The sequence below is a fragment of the Cuculus canorus genome, chromosome 2 (genome assembly GCF_017976375.1).
Source record: "Cuculus canorus isolate bCucCan1 chromosome 2, bCucCan1.pri, whole genome shotgun sequence".
In the NCBI taxonomy this organism is placed as follows: domain Eukaryota; kingdom Metazoa; phylum Chordata; class Aves; order Cuculiformes; family Cuculidae; genus Cuculus; species Cuculus canorus.
The window spans coordinates 59196988-59220068 of record NC_071402.1 but is presented as its reverse complement, the minus strand read 5'-3'; the positions used below and the strand labels follow the sequence as shown (position 1 = coordinate 59220068).

Here is a 23081-nt window from a genome sequence, read left to right as displayed (position 1 = left end):
CCTTGTCCCGTCCTGTCCTCTGTCACTCGGGAGAAGAGGCCAGCTCCCTCCTCTCCACAACCTCCTTTCAGGTAGTTGTAGAGAGTAATAAGGTCACCCCTCAGCCTCCTCGTCTCCAGGCTAAACAACGCCAGCTCTCTCAGCTGCTCCTCGTAAGACTTGTTCTCCAACAAAAGCACTTGACTTCATTTAATTGTTTCTGACCTATATTTCTTGTTTGTTCCTATTAAATTGAAAATAAAAATGTCAAGGAAAAAATTACATTTAGAGAATTTTATGTTGTGGGTTGTCACTGTGGAGAAAGTTTTATTGTCTGGTTGGTTTTTTTGAAGTTACTTTGAAAAGACAAAGCTATTTTGCTATCATTGTAGTTGGCCTTACATTTTCTGAGGTGCCACCATGATTTCAACTTGAGTACTGGGAAGGTGTTCTGCATGTTAGGTTTTAAACTCCTAAAAGGCTGAATACTTTAGAAGATTTTCATGTATAAGAATTAAACTTGTTCTTTTCTAGGCTTAGAATTGAATTTAAATTAAAAAAACCAAACAAAACATCTAAAATGTTTGAGAAAATTTAGAATAATTTCTATGATTTCAAAGTAAAGTGGGAATCTTGAGTAAAAGCTAGACTATTCTCATTAAATAGCTGATTATGGACTGATAGCTACAGTTAAGCCTGAAGTCATCATTGATATTTGAGGTGTTCAGGGTCCTGGTTTAGTGGTTGATAGGAATGGCTGCACTCAATGATCCAAGAGGTCTTTTCCAACCTAGTGATTCTATGATTCTATGATATTACACATATTACAAATATACATGGGTGGGGCAGTATTAGATGAGAGCCAAAATGTAGGAAAAAAAAAAGTTTTCATTGCTTCTGTTGTGAACCAAAGCTACCTAGTATTTAAATTCATTATTAACAGAACTGTAGAAAATTGGCAAAGAATACAGGAGATTTTTCACTTTATTTAATATATTTAAAATCTTGATTGTTGAACAGTGTACTCGTGCAATATTGAATTTTCCTAAGCCTAATATAATTTTGATTTTAGGGCTGCTTTGAACAGTTGATTATTCTGGTTTATTTCCAGTGATAATTTCTAACTTTTTTTTTCCTTTTTTCTTCTGATTCTGTGGTACTAAACAGTGCTTCTGTGTGTGAAGATCAACTACCCAGTAATAATTGTTTACTAACTCTGTAGCTCATCTGCTGTGTCTAAAATATGTAGTAGAACTTTGGTTAGTATAGTTTATTCTTTTGACTCGACAGCTAGATGTTGTTTGATACAACTGATCAGTTGAACCATGGCTATATGGAACTGGATTTTTGGATTATACTTTTGGCTTTATGCACTAAAACACTTAATGTGTTGTAGTACTTGTACATTTCAGATTCAAGGCTACTGTGTGTGTGATCTCTTACTAGTTGGAACTCACAAGGCACTTTATATGCAGTCACTATGGGTATGCAAAATGCAGTAAGCTTTAATAGTGTAGCTGATACAGATGTGAAGGAAAGAATATTAATGAGAAACATGCTTTTCTATTCAAGTGATTCTCTTCCCCCTTCCCTCTTGCCTTTAAGGAACTGCTATAAGGCACACACACAGAGGATAAATAGATAACCTTTTAAATGATGTGTTTGAAGTTGTGTTTTGCACAGTAGTTCTTTAAATGTTTAAACTATCTGTTTTATGTTTCCAGTGACTTGACAATCCCGACTATTGTTGTATTGAATACCTCAAATCAGCAGTATTTTTTGCCGGATAGGCACATTGAGAACACAGAAGACATGGTTCAGTTCATTAACAGTATCTTGGATGGTACAGCTGAAGTAAGTCTTCATTCTGACGCGGGATATGTTAGTTGGTGTTTATTTCCTCAGATGCTAAAGTAGGGAAAAAAATGGTTACTCTCATTGTTACGCTATGCATTTTATCTTCCTGATCTGTCTGTCTTCCTGTCTTGGGTGCTGTCAGTGAATATGTGATTCTGAATTCTTGAGGTATGCTGTTGCTCACTGTTTTGACTGCAGAACTTCTTGTAGAAAGTAAGCGTTTCTTTTTGTTTCTCTTGATATTCATTTTAGTGGTGTCACTGGTAAGTGGGGAGCTTTTTATTACTCTTCTGGTTTGTTTTAAATGCACTTGTTTAAAATTTCTCTTCTTTATGCATGAAGAGCATAATTAGAGCATAGTTTGGCTGTACCCTTTCTTTTGAGTCGTAAATCACTAAATCCAATAGCTGAATGAATGATAGGTTCAGATTCAAAAAACAGTGCTGAACTTGCTTTGCATATTTTAGACACAAGCTTACCCATCTCTCTCTGCTCTAAAACTGAAAATCTCCTGTCTTTTGTTATTAAAAAATTGTCCAAGCCATCAATTCCAGATGGATTTTTTTTTTTAAATGTTGGCAAAACAAACTCAGGTTTACTTATTCCCTCAATATCCTCTAGGCTGTGCAAAAGGCTATACTGTGTGAATGAGGAAAGAGAGAATGGGTCAGGGCTTTCATACAGTCGTAGAATCATAGCATAGTTTGGGTTGGAAAGGACCTTAAAGATCACTTCATTTGCACTTAAGGGACAAGGAGGCTTTGCAATGAAAGGGGCCAGTGCTAACAAATCATTTGGCTGCCACCTGGGAAAAGCCTGTGTTGCTTTAAGCTCCAATTCACTGTATATTGTATTGGTGTAGCACTTTATGGTAAACCAGCAGTTTTAGGTCATCGAGTGGTGGTGGCAGGTAATACTGTAGATCATTTCAGTTACATGGGGTACTTTGGTTTATTTAATCTGGCAAATTGATATAGCAATATAACATAGGTGGATTTGCACATCTGTTTGTTAGAATGCCAATACAAGACAGACAATACAGGATGTGGTTTCATTTCAGCTATATGGTGTCTACAAACATAAAACGGCACTATTTTGGCTATTTTCAGGCCCAAGAAATCGTGCAACTGTTGAAGAATGACAGTCTTTAAAGTATGCTTGTAAAAAAGTAACAGCATGCAGACTTTCTGAAACACAGTGAAATTTCTAAGGATTATAACATTCTCACCCTCCCTTCTTTGGGAAATACTGGATTATTTCCTTGACTTTCTTGTTATTTTTGTAAGGCCCTGTAGGTAGCCTTCTGTGAGTTTGTTTGAGGGGGTTGTAATTTGAGGGCTTTTGGTTAGGGTCAAGTGCTGATCAGTTAACTTCCAAAATGTGGATTTTCTTCCTATTTGTTTCTCTGGCAGCACAAGACAGGTTAAAACCGTTCCTGTTCAACAGACAAGTTGTATTTGGGTTCTTGTAGTTATTTTGAAGGTTGCAAAATTAAGTAGTAATGTAGGTATAGTCTGTCATTGCTTAACACAGGTTTTCTTGGTTACACATTCATATCTTCTTCTTACATAGTTCTTAAATTTTTATAACTGCTTCTCTCATAACCATAAATAGATATCAAACAGCTGCATGAAAGTTCAGATGATCTCTGCAATTGTATAATTGTTACATCAGGAAAGTTGGTAGTTCCTGTTAGTATTCCTCTATTGTAATAAAGTGGAGTGCCAGTTCAGTGTTAGTTTGCACTGATTATTTAAAACAACTGTGAGATAATTTTTTTCAGTAGACTGTTGAAATATTTATCCATGCTTGGATTATGAAACGTTGGAGTATCTGGGCATTATGAGGTGCAAGAATAATTACTTTTCATTTCCTTCTAAAGGGACTTAAGAGGTCTGAAGAATGAACTTTTGGAATCATAAGTGAAAAGTGTCAGCAGTTTTGACATGGTTCCATTTGAAATTTCAGGCACAAGGTGGTGATGGACTTCTGCAACGAGTCAAGAGAATAATCTATGATGCCAAGTCTACTGTAGTGGTAAGTTTTACATTTAGTTAAACTAGATGGTGCCTTTGTCAATTACCATGATAACATTTTTAGAAAGCTCAAAAATATTTTCATGTGAGTTTGTTTGTGTTATATATATTGTATATATATCATAGGTAAATAAATAAATGTTAGATTTAAGCCAAATTAATTTCTTGATTCAAGTTTTTAATATAAAATCACAAAGTTTGGGTTGGAAGGGACCTTAAAGATCACCGAGTTCCAACCCCCTTGCCATGGGGTGGGACATGTCCCACTAGATCAGGCTGCCCAAAGCCCCATCCTACCTGGCCTTGAACACCAGCAGGGATGGGGCAGCCACAACTTCTCTGGGCAGCCTGTTCCATTGCCTCACCACCCTCATTGTGAAGAAATTCTTATGTCTAGTGTAAATCTGCCCATCTCTGTTTATAGTCATTGCACGTAGTCCTGTCACTACAAGATGTTGTAAACAGTCCCTCTCCAGCTTTCTTGTAGGCCCCCTTCAGGTATTGAAAGGTTGCTGTAAGATCTCCTCGAAGCCTTTTCTTCTCCAGGCTGAATAACACCAAATCTCTCAGCCTGTCTTCGTGTGGGAGATGCCTCAGCCCTCTGATCATCTTTGTAGCCCTCCTCTGAACCTGTTCCAACAGCTCCCTATCCTTCTTATGTTGAGGATTCCAGAACTGGACGCAATACTGTTGAGGTCTCACAAGAGAGGAATAGAGGTGCAGAATCACCTCCCTTGACCTGCTGGCCACGCTTCTTTTGATGCAGCCCTGCATACAGTTGGCTGCCTGGGCTGCGAGCACACATTGACGGCTCATATCGAGCTTGTCATCAGTCAGCTCCCCCAAGCCCTTCTCCACAGGGCTGCTCTCAATCACATCATACCCCATCCTGTGCCGAGGTTGCGGATTGCCCCAACCCAGGTGTAGGACCTTGCACTTAGCCTTGTTGAACTTCATGAGGTTCTCAGAGGCCCACTTCTCCAGCCTGTCCAGGTCCCTCTGGGTGACATCCCATTCTTCTGGTTTAGCAACTACACCACTCAGGTTGGTGTCATCTGCAAACTTGCTGACGGTGCGCTCATTCTTGCTGTCTATATCATTGATGAAGATATTAAATAGCCGTGGTCCCAGTACGGACCCCTGAGGGACACCACTTGTCATGGATCTCCATTAATAATAATTTTGAGTGTGCTAAATATTCAATATACATTAGTTTCTTCATTTTTCACTCCTTTTTCTGTATTAATCTGACATGTATTTTAACAGGGAGAATTTGAAGTCTTTTCCTTGACTCTTTTGATGTTCTTTCACTGAAATTGACGGCACATTCCCTTTCTTAAAATTGTTATGGTTTCAGTCAAATTATTTAGAACATGAGAGGGTTAAATACTACACTTGCTGTAGTTTTAAAACAAATATTTTAATCATCTTTTTTGTAGGATAATTATGTTTAATAGAATTTTGTTGGGAAGGTGTATGCAAACCCATTTCTTCACTTGTCCTTCACAAGCAAACAAAACCTGTGCTGTGAATTTAAATTGGTACACACATTTCTCTATGAGTGCCTTCCAGATATCTGTGAGTGTGCAAAATGTAGTCATCAGTTTCAGAAACTAAAAGTCCTTCCTCCTGTGCCATTAAAGTATTTTTCAGTAGAAAACTGTCTAATAACAGAATGTCTCTGCAGACTCCTTATTACTAAAACTAATTTTTGAAAATGAGACATGTATAAGATATGAATCTGGTTGCTTCAAAGTGTTATTTAATACCGATAGAACAGTTGTTTCTTAAGCTTTAAACGATTAATAGGATATACATTTGGCATGTTAAAATTATCACAATGCAACACTGTAATATTTGAAGTTCTAATACTTCTTTAATGCACCTTCAGTATGAATTGTTAAAATAAGAACAGCTCCTCCTTTCTGACAAATAAGCCCCTGACTGTCATTCTGGATGTTTTTGAATACACAGGGTATTTTATTAGCAGTGTTATGGTTACGTTTGGACTTGATCTTAAAGGTCTTTTCCAACCTAAATTATTCTGTGATTCTGTAATAAGTAATGTAGCAATTTTGTATAATCACTAAAAGTGTTTTTTACTTCAAATTTGTGTTTCAACAGTCTGTGTTCAAGAGTTCACCACTTCTGGGATGCTTTGTCTTTGGGTTGCCCCTGGGTGTCATCAGCATTATGTGTTACGGAATCTGCACAGCTGATACAGATGGAGGGGTAGATGAACATGAGGGAGCTAAAAAGGAAAATGGTGATCGGGAGTTCACGGATGAAGGTAGTGAGGAAGAACAAGAGGAGGAAAAGAATCGAAAATATACAGAACTTTCAGATGGAGAGCTTACACAGAAAGACATAATGGAAAAGAAAAAAGACTAACTTTTTAGCAAAAAAAAAAAAAATCTCTAGAATTTCCAAATAGACTCCAAATAGAATTATTTATTGCAGGAAGTCATTTAGTGGTGATATTCATGAAAGAGGACCTTTTTGTTTGCTCTATGGTAGTTTTGACTTGCATGTATTCAAATTTTCTCAGAAATTGACAGAAAATAAAAATATGAATGTTCTTTTAATTGTCTTGAATAAATAAACAAAGAGCAATTTAAACTAAAGGAGTTTGCAGGTACAATTTTACACTATTTTTTTGAAAGGTTTTGAATTGTTCATTTCCAGAACAGTGAGATAAAGATATTACTTGACTTTAGTGTATGTGATCAACTACTACCTTTGTAGCCCAGCTAAAAAATCATTCATGTAAAATGAATGCTAAGGGCGATTAAGATCTGTAAAGTCTTTCAGAGCCTGATAGCTAAAGACAACTTAGAGTTTTCCAAGAAGTCATATGTTCTACCTGTTGCACAATATTTTGGAAAAAAAAGAAACCCAAACTTTTCTTAATGTTCTTAGGCATTTCTCAAGTTAAATTTGTTATGAATTAGAGCACCATTTTACCATGTAATAATGCATCTATTGGCATTCAAGAATGTTTGCTTGATATAGGATGTGGCAGTTGTATGCTAAGTTAAGTCTTTATTAGCACTTTAGCAGATAAAAAAATTGGAAAACTACATTAAACCTTTCGGAACGTGATTGCCTGTTAAATTGTTTTGTATGGATGCTTACACAAACTTATAGTGCAAATGATCTTTAAGTTATCTGAATCCACAGCACAACTTGATAAGGACATAAATATAAACACACTCTTGACTGTTTTGCATAACTGTCTATTGACAGGGGAGTCGAACAGTGTAGGTTTAGTTTACAGTGTTTAATGCGGATTGCTATATATCTTTGAATTATTTGGTGTTGATACTTATGTTTGAGACTGTTACATACGCTGAAGGAGGGAGTTAATAGAGCATAATATTAACATTCATAGGATTGTTCAGGATAACGATTTTTTTATGACCTGTTTAGTGATAAAAATCACTTTTAATACAACCCTGTGACTGAAAAGGACTAATTTGTGTCCAGGGTTAAAATCCCCAAGGATAAGCTGTAAAGCAGCCTTTGGCATCGATGTTATAGAGAGTACCACAGAAACAAAAGTTTAATTGCTCTTCCTCTTAGTATTCATGATGGGGTTTTGTTTTGTTTTGTATTTAAAGCTATATTACTGTGTAATACAGATTTTAATATCCTCCTTGTAAGGCAGCTTGATCACAAAAGAAGTTACTATGCTATAGCACTAATTTAAAGAATTTTTTTTAAAATGGGTAAGCTTAAATAGACAAGGTCCATGCTTGAGTAAACCTGATGATGATATAAATCATAACCAGGGAAAATGTGTTACATCCTTTTTCCTTGTAGGAAAGAAACTTGTTTCTTCTGTTTAAGTAGCTTGCTAACAACTGGCTTCATGTTGCAGTGCAGAGTACAGTAAGGAAATTAGGAAGTTTTTTTCAGAAAAATTCCATGTTTGGAGTCCAAGCTTTTTACTTTTGGGAGGAAAGAAAAAAAATTAGTTCATAGAATTCAGAGTAGCAGGTGTCTGGTATGGGGTTTTTCCCTTTTTGTTTTCTCTTTTTCCATTTTGCCAAATTGCCTTTTTTTCATTTTTTGTCATTATAACTAGTTGTACAGTTGCCTTTGGGGGCGGGGAGACAGAATCTTTGAGGTGTAGTTTTAGCATATATATAAAGATTGAGAAGCTTAAAAATGTGTTTAGAAATCTTTTTAGCACAGTGGAGAGTTTTTTAATTGCTTAAAAAAAAATCAGTTAATGACATACTTGTAAGTTTCTTTAGACTTTGGCACATCTCAGTGCTGACAGTTAAAAAGTAGGACTATTAAAGTAGTAATATGTTTTCCTGATTTGTCTGTTTTCTTAAGATTTAAAGTACAGATCGATTACCTATTTAATTTTTACTCAGGCTGGAAACCTGCAGCTTTTGACATAGAAACCTAAAGTGGTCTCTGGAACACTGCTGTTCCTTCTATGTTATGTAATTAAAAAAAAGAATTCTGAATGCTGCTGCACTGCTAAGAACTGTTCAACTATTAGTCTTCATTTTGGTGGTTACTTTTGTTTGTGTTTATAAACAGTAGTAGCCAAATAACTTAGTGAGAAATCTTCTGAGGTATGGGCCTGAATATGATAAATACTGTGTAATAAAGAGAACACACTGGCATCTGTTAAAACTAACGTTTAATTGCTGGTTTTAGAAAGGAAGTATGTGTGTCAATCACTTCTGAAATGTAATATCAATTAGATGTTTACTGAACTGTTCAAAGTTCAACTTGAAATGTACTGCCATTTTCACCAACTCTTCCCAGTGATATTCAACAAAACTCAAAAAGAAGAAAAGCATGTGAGTCATATGCTGGGTGTCAGAAGGGATGTGTGGTAAAGTGTTTTGCTGTGGTTGTGGAAGCAATCAAGAATGCTGTCTGAGGAGGCATTTGGCATTTTACTTTTTTCTTCAGTCTCTAAAGGTTTTTTAAAGCAACTTCACTGTAATAACTGAATTCATGAAACAATGCTGCTTTTTTAAGTCGAGTGTAAGCCTTTGTTTTTCTGTAATAAAAAATTCGAAAGAGCTTGCTTTCTCTGTTTAATTACACTGTGTTAAGCTTAGATATTACACGTTTTAATAGGAGGCTATTTTTGCTGGGACACTCACTGTAGGCGTTGAGTACCTCAACACAGCGATGCAGCTGGTAGCTTTTAAAGAGTAAAATTAGTTCATCATGTCTGGTAACGTCTCTTCAATATTTTGAAAATACTCTCTAGAAGTGGGTGTTAATATTGACTTGTCTTTTATTCAGTGACTGTTGTGGCAGTATAAAACGAATGAATTTCAGAAAAAGAAATCTTAAAACGCTGGTTTGTTCCATTACCATAGTCTGGAATTCTTACAAGAGTTTCAGTAGCAAAGGGAACATGAGGCAGACTTCTAGTTTACATCTTCTGGAAGAACTTAGTTTTGAGTAGGCTTGACACTTGGACTTTATATTATAGTCTCTCACTGCTTCGTTATTTACTTAGGCTGTTTTAACAGATACTGTCCACACTGTGGTGCTCACTGCTTAAAAGATGGAATGATTACACTAGTCGATCTGATATATTGGAAGACTGCACAGAAGTGTTTAATTTTCATGAAGTGCTTGGGTAAAAGGTATAGCTTGCTCTTTTCTTGCCCAGAACTAATTTACCTGTTACTTTTTTGTCAGTATGTTTGAAGAAGTGGTTGTACTTGGAGAGGTGGGAGGGTGGAAAGTAGGTCTGATGACATCCAAAAGCTCAAATTGGTGTAAAGGGTGCAAAACCATGCAGCCCTTAAGCTGTTAAAATCTCATGAAACTGCAGGTGTCTCGGGTTGTATTATACTGTGACAGAGTGGTTCTGACTCTCAGATCATCTCATGGAGCAAAGCAGCTTTCTACTGTTTTGTTCTCATCACTGAGTATTTTGCTAACAGGTTGAACCATATGTTGCTGTAACCAACAAAGACAATTTTGACAGTATTGTGTTGAATGCTTTGTTGAACTCAACTCACACGGATTTTGTAGTCTGCCTAAGCAGTGTAGGCATTCCTGGAACTATTCTCTTTCTGATTTCTGAAACCTTAACCATTTTAAACTGCTACTAACCTATATATCAAGGTATTGATGTAAAACCCTATTTATCAGCTGATGTGAACTCTCCTGTTGGTAGCATATTTCGTTTAGCTTATACACCAAGGAATATAGAAATGTTTGCAAGGATAAATAGTCTCCAAGCATTTTACATAGAGCGTTTTATAGTGGAGCATTGTGACTTAATAGTGAAACTTGAAGGTTCTAGAAGGTCCTTTGAAAAGAAGCAAGGAAGCTTTCAGGGTGATTAATAATGAGAGGAATGGTATTACTTTGTAGATAAGTTTCTCTACAAGTTTAGATTGGAGAAGAGAGAAAACATCATGGAATGAGTGCGATAACTTGACAGCTTATTTATACTTTTATTGCTTTTCTTGTGTGCTTCTGTCACTTCACTTGCTTTGTGTCGCTTCCAGTAGTCAGTAGCCCCTCTGGCTAGGTTGGCATAGTCTTCAACTGGGTTAATGGCTGTCCTGACCTAAAATGATGGGTGTTTTTAAGATGTCTTGAGATAAGAGCTTGAAACTTTGGTAAGTACTAAGGCTGGCACGTGAAGAGGATGAAAATGCATAGATAGGAGAAATGGGAATGGAAGGAAAGAATGGACCAGGGCCATAATTATCATATCTCTGTCTGGAGGTTTATATGGATGAGCTACATTTAGTGTACATGCATGGCTAGTGGGGTCTTTCCAAAAACCCTATTGTGTCTCTGCTTACTTTACAAAGAGCCTTTGTCTGGATAAGTTTGCCTGACATATAGTGAGTAGCATTACTACCAAATCAAGATTACTTATGGATTTTTTTGCTGTTTCTCAGCAGAAACATACACTTCAAGTCACTCACAATAACACTCTTTAATGTTCGTCATTTGTTTGAATCAAAAATGAAAAAACAACTCTCATCTTAGGTTGCTATACTGCTAGTTCAAAGGTAAGTATATTTAAATATTTGTAAACCTGTCAACTTGTAGTCTTAATGCTTGCAGGAATTAGAGATATAATCAAAACTGTAGGGTTTGTATTTTCATTTTAAAGAAGTGGATTTACAAAAAAAAGTATTAAAAAGTTGCAACAGTCCTTGCAATTTCATTCTTGTTACCTAAATAATTTTGACTCTTCACCCAAACCAGACAGTGTACTTCTCTGTGGTATTCAGTGATAGGATGCGTGGGAATGGGTCAAAGCTGCACTGGAGGAGGACTAGACAATAGGAGGCATTTCTTTACTGACAAGGTGGTCAAACACTGGTACAGGCTTTCTAGAGAGGTAGTCAATGCCCTAAGCCTGTTAGTGTTTAAGAAACATTGGACAATGTCCTTAGTATGCAGGGTATTTTTTTTATCAGCGCTGAAGTGGTCAGGCAGTTGGACTAGGTGATCGTCTAAGGTCCTTTCCAACTGAAAGTATTCTGTTTAATTTGATTTTGCTGTTTATAGATTGTACAAGCTTTAAGTGACTCAATAATAAAATAAAAGAAAAGTACTTTGGGACTTCAGTACCTAAGTTTTTAATCCCCTCTCAAAGTATTTTTTGTTTCCTTTTATGGTAGAGTCATTTTGACTGAGAACTAACTGTAATTTTTTTCAATCTTTTTTCTTAGTATGTTTCTCTAAAAGAATTTTTCCAAATATCCTGGCAGTGTGCTGTACATTAAAAACTGAAATGTAGACCGGTATTTTGGATGACCACTGGCTAATCTTGTTTATTTCCTCTTTGCTTTTGTAAATATGTCTTTTTGATCTTACTTGTGCATATCAAGACAATTGAACTGCTTCTGCTTAGCACTTCTTGCAAGACCACAGAGCTCACCCAACATAGAGTGTTGTCCTCAGGTGCATGTTAAAATTTATTAGATATCATTTTCTACAAGCAGACTCTGGAAAGTGGAGGGGGAAATAAATGGTACCTCATAGAAACTATCAAAATAGCAGTGTTTTTGTGAAACATTTCTGAAGATGCTTTCTGTCAACAAATATTTAAATCTTAGTATCAGAATAACTTGCCTGTCCCTAAACAGAACAGGTGGAATTATAATAAAGAAAAAAAAAAAAAGAAGTCGTTAATGGTAGACTGCATCTGAAGTAGGAGAAGACATGTACACAGTCTATATAGAAACTTAGTTTCTAGGAATACAATTCTCTCTTGAAGTAACAGATGTCCTATTATGTAGAGTAGAAAAGAACTAAGGCTTCATTCTCTTCAATCACTATGAAAATTAAATCGGAAGGTGCTTCCTGGTATACAGAAAATGGGAGAAATACTTGTTGGCCCAGACAAGTGCTTTACAATACATTAGTTGCTCTGCCGCTGGAGAAAGAGATTAATGGCTTTCAGCAGATTTATCATTTAATAGTTGCGTCCGAGTCTTAGTGCAGAAAATAATTATAAATTATGCTGTGCCTTCATGCAAAGTTATGCTGTATGCAGATAAAAAACACTTGGAAATTGAGTTAAACCTTGAGATGGCAATAATATGATGCGTATCTTCCCCCTTTTCTTCACCATCTTAAATGCAGAAGGAATGCACATTTTTATTCCTCATAGCTCATTTATGAAATCCCAGAATGCTTCAATCACATGTGAAATGCCATGGTTTGCAAGAGATGATGTGATATATTGTGGTGTTAACTTAAAAAAAAATATATCCATCGGATCCTACTGTGCATTAGGAAGTATTAAAAGGCTTTCAAAGTGGGTTGAAGGAAAACGGGAAGTATTTTCTGAAAGCTAGATGAAAGTGTTGTTCTGTGCTGAGTACCTTTGGCAGACAGATGTACTGCAATATGGAAAACAGTCTTTGGAAGGGATTTTTAAGTAGCTGGGAACTTTTTGTATCCCATTGTCATGATTTAAAATAGAAAGATTTCTAGCAGATTGAGGGTAAGTAATATTTGATTTTTTAGAACAGGATTTAAATGCAGATATGAATCTTCGTCTGAATTATATTTTTACACTTTGTTTTAATTTAAGTGGTGTGTCTTGGGGTGAAGAGCTAGCAGGGCATTTATGTGAATCTGTGTTGGGTTTCAGTTTCCAGAGAACACCTGGAACTCAAGACTAACGCAGCAGAAGCACAGGGTTCTTCCAGTGGGCTATAACTCCACGTCAGCTTCAGTTTTCAAAAATCGGAAAGCTGCTATGACATGCTAGACCTTGAGTTGCTCACTTAGCTTTCCAAAAGACTCAAGCCACGTATGTAAAATTAATCAAACACGGGGGTTGTGTGTTAGCTAATGGAGTATGATTATCTATGACTTAAACAATCCCAGGAAAGAAGTTGCAAGCATTATTTTAGTTTTGTAAATAATCGTTATGAGGTGGGAGTCTGCAGACCCTTGGTGTGAAATAGCAAAGATGATCTCAAACACCAATTTCTTTTCCTACATCATTTCCCTGAAGCAGAAGCTTGAGTGCACAGAATCGTGTCTCTGGTGAGCGGTGGCTCTGTTAGCCTTTGTTGCACATCTCTGCATTAGCCCCAGTGGCTTTCAGAAAAAGTTAGAAGTTGGCCACAATGAGCACGAGCCTGAAAAACAGCAGCAGCGGAGACTTCAGGAGTCTCGACTTTGACATACAGGCTGTGTGCTGCTGTGAGTAGGTTTAATGGCTGAATACACAGGGAAAAGGACTAAACACTTCAAAAAGTCATCATTGCATTTGCTGCAATGACGTATTATAAGGTAAGGAAGGATACGTGAGGTGTGGAGGTGAGCAGACAAAAAGCCTGTGGAGTATTTCCTCTGCTCAGACCTGTACAGGCTTGTTTGAAGCCAGGACAGGGCAAGTCTGTTTAGGGACAGAGAGTTCATGATCATAGATGTAGGTTGGCTTGTGCCTGTTGGTTCTTGGGCGCTGAACCTGCCCTGTCATGATTAAATTAGAGTGTAGACATGCCATGGAGCCTTAAGTTCAGTTTCTGGCAATCTTCCTTTGACGTGGAGTGCAGTTTTAGGCCATAGTTTAATTATACTGCAAGTTTAATGACTATGCCAGCTTAAGGAGTTTCTATCCTCATGCCTTTCTACGCTGCCCTTCAAATTATGGCCACACAAGTTTTTGGAAAAGCAGTACAGCAAATGGATGAATTAACTGATCCAGGTGAATGCCACTCTTTGGACAGAAGCCATGCAAGGGTGTGAGACAGTAACAAGGGTCTGCAGCAGTGCAGTGGGGAACTTTGTAAGCAGATTTAGTGATAAGCTGGGGATGCCGACTTCAGTGTTTATTTTATCCTTTGTTTGTTTCATTCAGAAAAGAAAGGTGAATTGACTCAGTCCTTACAGTAAAGAAACTGTAGGTTACCGTCCCATGATCTCACTTTCAGTAATGCTGTAATATTATTTGTAATGTACCTTGACCTCTCCTTGATAGGAGACAGTTAATGTGGAAGAGGAAAAATCTTGAGTCCTGTCATGTTATGCAAAATGCCTCTTGCACAAGATATAACTAGGTAAGAGTGGGAAGGTTGCACTTCTCAGTGTAACTGTGGGCAGTCACTGTCATAGTATGACTCACTAGGTTATACATTTGTAGATAAATTCTGCTTTACAGTTCTGCATGCACAGTGAAAACCACAGAATGCTTGAACTCTTCAGTCCAGACTCAGCAATCCTTTTCATTTGTGCATTAGTATCTATGCAAATAACCAAGAGAAATAGGAGCTACATTATAGAAAGGTAGAGAGTTTTCAGACTTGCACTTTAGAAGAGAAATTTATTTCATGTATAAAGATAACTATGTGAATTTATTGGTATTTAGCAATTGGAATTTTTTTGTGCAGTTTCCTATATCACAGTCTAAGAGCTTTGTGAGGTGGGTAGATTTGAGAGCTGTTGCAAGGGAAGGTCAAACAGAAATCTTAAATGTCTGCAATACTTTCTTTTGGAAGCACTTTTCCCAATTAGATGGGAACATTGTGGTTGTAACCTTGGGGAAACAGAGGTGACAGTACAAAATTTATTACTTTCCTAGTAACTTGACAGAACAGCAAAGGCACTTTTAACCAGCAGTGGCCAGAGATGTATGCTAATAACTTAGTGACAGCCTTGACCACTCCTCTTGGCTGAAAAGTCTGCTTTCTTCAACCAGTTGGTCACTTACCTGTTATATCTGTTAATCCATTTTGGTTTGTTTCCCCTCTTTTCTGTTTTCCTCTAACTTCTGTTTTTTCTCTTCCTTTTGTATTGTGCCATCTAACTCTTTTACTATCTCGATTTCCCCTGCTTTTTTTCCATTTTTTTTTAATTCTCTTTTCTTTTCTTCCCTGTATATTAGCAGTTAGAAATATTCAGAAAATATCAGAAAAACCTTTGTTCAGGCCACTGCTTGACCTCTCAGGCTGTTTCATAATGGCTTGTTTCCTTAGCTGCCTGACATGCTCAATGTTCGGATATCTTGCATAGGTTTGTTCATTAATTTTGATTAGCTGAGTTCAAAATTAGTAGGAGAGTTCATTGTTTAAATAAAGTGAAAATTTATTACAGATGACTTACATATTTGAGATTTAAAATATTTATATGCAGTACATAAAACAGCTTGTCTTTCAGCCTTCCTCTTGGAAGTTGTTATATTTTACTTCTGTATTTAGAAAACAGAAGAATTTTAGAATTTTCTTCCTTTAAATAATTATTACAGTTAACGAAGAATTTAAGGCTTCCTTTCAAGGAATACCGTATAGACAAGCATTTACTGATTAATTTTGTCTTGATTTAAACAATAAATATAGTCTTTAAATTTACTACTTTTTCTCTAGTCAGTTATTAATTTCTGTGATTAAAATACTGTAGATACATACCTGTCTGCTACTCCTGTTGTTCATACAGTTAGTTGTTGGGTCAGCAATTGATATTAGGTTGATTAGAACATGGATGCAGAGCATATATTTTTCATAGGGCTTTTCTTTTCTCCCAATCTGCTGGTTTTTTAGTTGAGTGAAATCAGATAATAATATGATCTAGAAGTGACTGATTTTAATGCAATGGCACAACGTATGTGGAAAACACGATGGTTACTGTCAAAGAGCAATTGATATTTTTGTTCTCTTGGCACAACTATTTTAACTGAGCATAACTAATGCCCCTTGTTTTTCCAGAATGCCATGACAGCACTTTGATTCTCATCCAGCCCAAAGTGTGTTCATGGAGACAACTTTCTTTTTGCGCTTCTTTGTTAGTGTAAATATCAACATAGAGACAAACTACTTGAACGTGTGCAACTGATGCGCTGTGTGGTAGTTCTTATAATGAAAATATCTACTTTTGCTTGCTTTAGACATGACCAATGCTTCTGCAATATTTGCAAGAATAATTCCCAATTAGTTTATGCTTGAACACAACCAGAAGATCTCTATGGATTCTTCAAAGCTTTCTACCACTGTAGCTAATTACCTTTTTGCAAGGTAATTTTTTTTGTGAATTGCTTGTTTGTCAATGGTGTTACAATAGCAAACTTCTTGTTGTGCAAGTTCTAAATTTCTGTATGGCCTACAGAACTGGAACAGGAAAAGCGATGATTCAGCAAACTCTCTCTCTTGTACGATGCAGCCACCAAGCATTACAAATTACATGTTAATTTGTCTGTGATCATTAAAGCCTAGGCCTTAAGACTACTAGTTAATGTAATGTCTAGTACCTGTGTCTACTACAATGAGCTGAAATGTTTGATTTTTATATGATGGTGTTTGGGCTATGCCACAACTCAAGTCTCCCAGAAAAAAAAAAAAAATTATTAATCTGCTCTTGAAGCACCATTGAGGTCCGGTAAACTGTAGTTCACTGGAATATTTGAACTATGGTTTCTGGAGATGAAACACTAATGTAATACTTAGCTTTAATCGAAGCCAGTCTATAGCTGTGAGCTCAGAAACATAGCTGTAAGAACTAGAATTTTAAGGTAATTTACCTCTGTCTGAGCTTTGGCGTTCCATTGACTAACAGGTTGTTCTACACCTTAATGCTGTTCTACAGTAACTTTCTGCACAATGGTAAATAATCTGAATTTATAGTTTCATGGACTCCACCTGTCTACATAGTTACTACGAAACATCTTTAAATGTGGACAGTGTGAGTATAGAAACAATTGAACTGCCTCTAAAACTAAGAATCTCAATGGAAAATTATATAAAACTTAAAAATAAACTTATCATTAATAAAATTTTCATACCTAAACCACACTGGTGTTACTAGATCATGCAGTTAACAGTGATAATATGTTTCTGTAAATTAATATTCACTTCTTTTCCGTTTCATATATTCACATGAGGGTAATATTAAAAGATTGTTTAATTATCCATTCTTTAAATCTTCTGAGATTCAGGAAAAAAATCACACTGATGAATAAAAAGGGAAAAAAAGATTATAACTGTTGATCATTTGTATAACTTAATTTTTTGACAACATGTAACTGAATTACTGGGGAGGTTAATAGAGAAAATGCAATTGTCCTCCCTGAAAAACAGACTTGGAATACCATAGATGATCTGTTACACAGAAAATTAAAAGAACATCCCTGTAGTTTTTACTATGCATTATTCAACAAAGACTAAGACAGTTCTGGACAGTTGCTTGTGAAAACAGACCATGGAATTTAGTTGGGATTTCAAGTCTTAATCTTCCAGCATCTCCTCTCTGTTGATATTGGTAATATTAGTAAATGCCAAGTCTCTGAATCTAACTTTGTGCATTAATGTGGGATCTTAATTATTGACAGACTAATCCAGTCCTCCTAGTTCAAGGCGGCTGGAAGTCTCTGAAATATAATTACATGTTTAGAAAGAATTCAGTGGAAAAAAGGATCAAGTTTTTCAAAAGAATTTTCAAAAAATATGTTTTCAAGTCTGTTCTTTTAATGCTTTCAATTTTGCAAGTGTACTAACATGTTCCCCTTGTGATCCCCACCACTCAGAAAACACTTTGTGACTCATCAGTTTCAACTGACTAACAGTACCCAGAAGTGGATTTTAATGCTTTAAATTGAAAATAATTAGTCCACACAGTTTAAAATTCTGACATATATATCTGAGGAAAAGACAAATGTAAATTAAAAAACCCTACTGAGACTACATTACTACAATGAATCACTGTTTCAGTTCAATTCTAAAATAGTTTGGTACATTCTGTGTTTTAAGGCTTTTAAGGAATTTTAAGGTTTAAGTTAAAATTGTAATATTAGGTGTAGAGCTAAGTTATCTTCTACAAATGATTTGTTTGATTTTTATTAGAAAGTTTTATAAATTGCTCTGATATTGAGTTGGTTTTTGAGTAATCCAAGAGAATACTTTGCTGTAGACAGCCAATGAGTGCATGCACCTATAATCGTGAATTTGCTTGAAAATGACTCTGCTGCGCTGTTCCAAGTGGGCTTACAGAATGTTGAGGATGATGCCATTTCTAAACTAAAAACAAGGAGCACCAAACCAACTCTATTTTTTTTTTTTTTTCTGGAGCATTTGACTACTGTAAATCAATTCATTTGGTTTTGCTCTTGTGGCCCATTCATCAATATGTTATTTTTCTCCATGCTGGGATACTCTTCAGTTGCCCATCTTTAGGGAAGAGGCAGCAAACCAAAGTGAATTATATTTAGATGTCTATTAGTTTCAGTATCTTTCTTCTCATACTGTTCTACTCATCTGTAGGTTATGAATGTATGCGTTTCTAGGATGAAGATACTCTGTCCTGTTTTAGAAATATTTCTAATGTGATCCATTATGAAGTCGTCACATAACTGAATTGATGGGCACCTTGCATCATATTTCCTGCTAAAATGAAACTTTTAGAGCTGTCTTCTATTTTTTTGTATATAAGCAATTCTTATTTATATCAATAAATGCTGAATCATAGGAAAGCATTATCTGATTTTCAGCAGATTTTAGATAATTCCAAAATAAATAAGTCTGGTTCATAACTTCATCATAACTATCATGATTTCTCTCAGATCACAGATATTAATTGATAGTGTATGAGGAGAATCATGGAAACAATTTATTTTGTTCAGGGATATAGGCAGTTTAAGGATGTGCTTGATATAATCAGTTAAGAGATCTAATAAACCTCTGGTTTTCAATATGGAAAATCTTTTGAGACTATTTTACACAAAAGGGAAAACACAGGATGGGGCTGGTAGGTATACATTCAGTTTAAAATAGTTATAAAAAAGTACTATCACAATGACAAATCAGTTCTCAAACCCAGATCTGCCCTGATATTTTCCTAGATTGGAAGCTCTTTGATGTCACGATGAAGACCGTGAAATTTCCGTACAAATGTGTAACCTCCTCTGCAGGATGGTTCGTTGATCATGGTAAATGACAAATATTAGATAGACATGCTCTTTGAGGTGCTGCTAGGCCAGTTCTTTCTGTGTGTGAGGCTTTTATAAAGGGTTCGCTATTATTTACACACAGCTAAATGGGAATATCCCTGTAATTAGTTTTGTATGTCAAACATCAAACACTTAAAAAAACATATATGTCTGGTTATTGTGTTGGGATTAAACCATGAGCTGTGTTATTAGCTTGTTGTAGTGTTATATGCAGGTTGTAACTAATGTGTTTGTAAACCTTGCATAATGCCCTAACTTTATTGTTTTAATATTGTGTCCTATCTTTTATAATAATTTACTGTTTTTTTGTCAAAATTATATTGCCGTGGAGCGTTATCAGTTTTAAAACTTTTTATATCCTGAGCATGAGTAGCAGCCATCACACCTTTGGATTTTCTTCAAAGTAAGCAATAATGCTTCAGGAAAATGTAAGAACCTGCTTCATCACAGGTTGATGAAATATAATGTGTTGTTTTGTATCTTAACATGCCTGTGGTTTGTATGTAATGTGTTGGTTAACAAATGCAAAACCTTAAACGTATTATTGCTTGGAGGAAGAAAGCCAAACACTTGAAAGGTGAATAATTTCAAATAGGTTTGCCAACATTCACTTGTTTTAAACAGGTTTGTCAAAGTATTTGAAAAAGAAGGGAGCATTTTTTTGATAAATAGTAGTCTCTCAATCCAGTCTCCTTCTTAACAATTTTTATCAAGCTTTTTTTGCTGCTGGCATATCCTGTGTTCCAAAATGTATTTTTCTGAACAAGTTCAAAATTACAGTAGATGGAAAAAAAAATTTTCTTTAGAATGTGCTCATTCATTAAGGGGAAAAATCACAGAAATTTGCTGTCCTTTAGATAAAAAGGACAAAAAAAAAAGGAGGGGGGGGAAAGGAAAACAAAAAGAAAAAAATAGGCACTTATTTAATTAACATTACGATTTTCACCTAAGTGGGGGAGAGGAGAAAACTTTGCCGTAAGGGCTTTGGGGTGAGATCACATATGATTTGGGAGATAAGAGTTAAAGTAATACCTACGCTCTTTGGTTTCCTGTCTTTCTGGAAACTGGTTCTCTGAAGTCCCAAGAAAATGTTACTGTTATTGTTGTTTTGGTCATATAACACACTGATGTGTATTGGTTGTATCAGTAATCCTCGTACAGTTAATTGAACAATAATAAAAATATAAATAAATAAATAAATAGCATGAAGAGATGGTAGTTATTACTCTGTTTAAATGTTTATCTGACATTTAGACATCAAAGGAAAGAGCTTCAGATACTTGTTTATTAGATACTTGTTACCCATGCTCACAACAGGAATGATTCCTGTTGCCAGTACAGTGGAGCAGTGATACAACCCAAGAGATCTTTTTCATTCCTCTTGTCAATCAATTCACACGAGTATGTGAGTATTAACACCTGGTCTGATCAGAACAAGGAAAGCTGGTGATGATTCTAAGATTTCAGACAGAGAGATACTCACATGCCTGAGCTCTTAGGTGTTAATCTAAATTATTATATCATAGATACATGGCTACATTTTGTTTGAGGTGGTCATTGACTCTTTGCCCCACAAAATAAGGATAATCAAATATAAAGATGTTTTCCCAGATCAATATAAAAGACAGAAACATGGGATATTTGTCTTTAAGTATTACCAATAATGAATAGCAAGATGAATTACCTGTACTTGTTTTCTTATCCAAAGAAGCACAAAGAATTTTTAACATTTGCATCATCATGCTTTCTCTTCCAATGGGAGGAGACAGAGTTTGGAGCTGGTGCACAAGGCTGATGACAGCCACTATCCACACCCTTTGCATTTTCCTTTTAATGATTTACTATTTGAATGATCATTAGCTGGAAAGAAAAAATATTTCCATAAACATACAAAACATCTAGGCTCATATCCCTAATTACTATTCTTTGGAAAGATGACAGCACATTTCACTGTAATTATTGCTCAGCTGTGTGCATGCTTATGAAAAAAGAACTCATTTCAGATTATTGTATGGGATGGTAGGATGGCACTCAGTAATGTGTGGTGTTCAAAACCAGGAAAGAATAGACTTGATATTCGTATTGATTTCTAAGCATAGCAAAGTTATTTGGAGTAGATCTTATGAATATTCAGGGTTTTTTTTTTTTTGCACAGAAAATGAAAAATTATATTAAAATAATTTTAAAACATATTTGAAAGCAGGATTAGACAAAGACACTATTGAAGACCACTACATTAGTTAAAAAGGCAGGAAACCATGGCTATGGTTACTGTAACCTCAGCATGCAGGGGAATCCATGTTTGTATGTAGTAAACTAGTCCAAAGCATTTTAATATGTCCTTAAAATATAGTCCTGCTTAAAAGCCAACCAGAAAAACTGGAAAGTGCTGCTCGAAATATGTGATACCTGGGTGTGTAGATGTCTCCCTGCTTATTTTCATGATGCAACCAAGTTGTCATTCAATTTTTTTAACTGAGTTAATGAAGTATTTTTCACTGTTCTGATAGTCAAGTGCCAAGAGAAAAAGTGTGAGCTGGATTTTCTTTCTGTGTATCAGCTGAAATTTGGAAGGTTTGTGCACTTAAAAATATATCAAAAGAACTATAAAAGTAGCTGAAAGCAGAATCTTACTCTGATTTATCTGTTGAAAATAATTCCATACAGAAAAAATTCAGCGTAACGAATTTTTGCTCAGAGGTATTTGGTGAAAAAGTTGCGTATGTATAATGGGGAACAGTACTTAGCCAATCATATCTGAATTACTGGTCATCTTGATATAAAAGGGTGCATATTCAGTCATATGCTATTTTTTTCTGTAACGTGTGAGGAATTTAATTAAGAGTTGTGAAAACAAGTTGTCCATGCCAATTTTCAGGACAAAACAAAGCATGGCTAGGTGAGACTAGCATCTTACACTTGTCTTAACTTAATTCAATAACTTATGTTAAATTCAATCCAGTGATAATAGTAACATTATATACTGCATCTGCTAAAAACACCAAACAACCAAGATAACAATCTTCTTTAAAAGACCCTAGTATCCTTTGATAGTATAAATTGGTGCTAAATCAAGAATAACTACACAATTTTTTGCCATGATGTATTGCCAAAACATTTGTACTGTGTATTACAGCTTTCATATGTGTAATGCTTACTGAATAAAAGCTGTATATTGCAGGTAAGTTACGCTAAAGTAGTTCCCTTTGTTACAATACATTTTCATTTTGAATATGGTGGCACCTTTTATAGAGCATTTTAACAGGCATTTTGCTTAGTAAAACAATAAATACAAGTGGTAGTGTTTTACTATTGTAAAAAAGATAAAATACTATGAAACGGTCTTGTTAAAAATCTGATTGTGGCCACTATATACTAAGGTGCTAAATGACACCTTTCCAAAAGGCAGAGATCTCAAAGCAAGCCAAGAATGTTTAATGAAGTAAGGAAAATCTGACTCAGGAGCTTTGAGACAAGGGCCTTCAAAGAAAGGTGTTGGCATTTGTACTTGTGTGTGTACAACTGTGTTTGTAAAGGAGTCTGAAGTATTTGCTGCATCATTTCAAGATTGTTTGTACACCATGCTTGTACAGAAGCTGGAAATATTTACTGATTCATATTGAGAGACATCAGCTGTCTCCATGCTAGTCCTGGCCTTTGTTCTGACCTTCTTTCATATGTTGCCATTAGCATTTGAGCTGAGCAGACAGTCAGTAAAGGACTAGAGATAAAAATCTGTTGAAGAAACAGAGTTGGAGTTTCTGATGAGCAGTCAGAAGTGTAATGGAGCCTATTAC

General features: G+C 35.7%; 1 protein-coding gene across 1 annotated transcript in view; it reads left to right on the top strand.

Moving 5' to 3' along the window:
* TMX3 (thioredoxin related transmembrane protein 3) overlaps positions 1–20135 on the top strand; it is a 41398-nt gene extending 21263 nt beyond the window's left edge. Inside the window, exons 14-16 of the mRNA XM_054058634.1 lie at positions 1704–1833; positions 3805–3873; positions 19177–20135. Coding sequence (XP_053914609.1) covers positions 1704–1833; positions 3805–3873; positions 19177–19203 — 226 coding nt within the window. The 3' untranslated portion in view covers positions 19204–20135. The remainder of the gene's footprint in view (positions 1–1703; positions 1834–3804; positions 3874–19176) is intronic.
* Positions 20136–23081: the final 2946 nt, after the last annotated feature.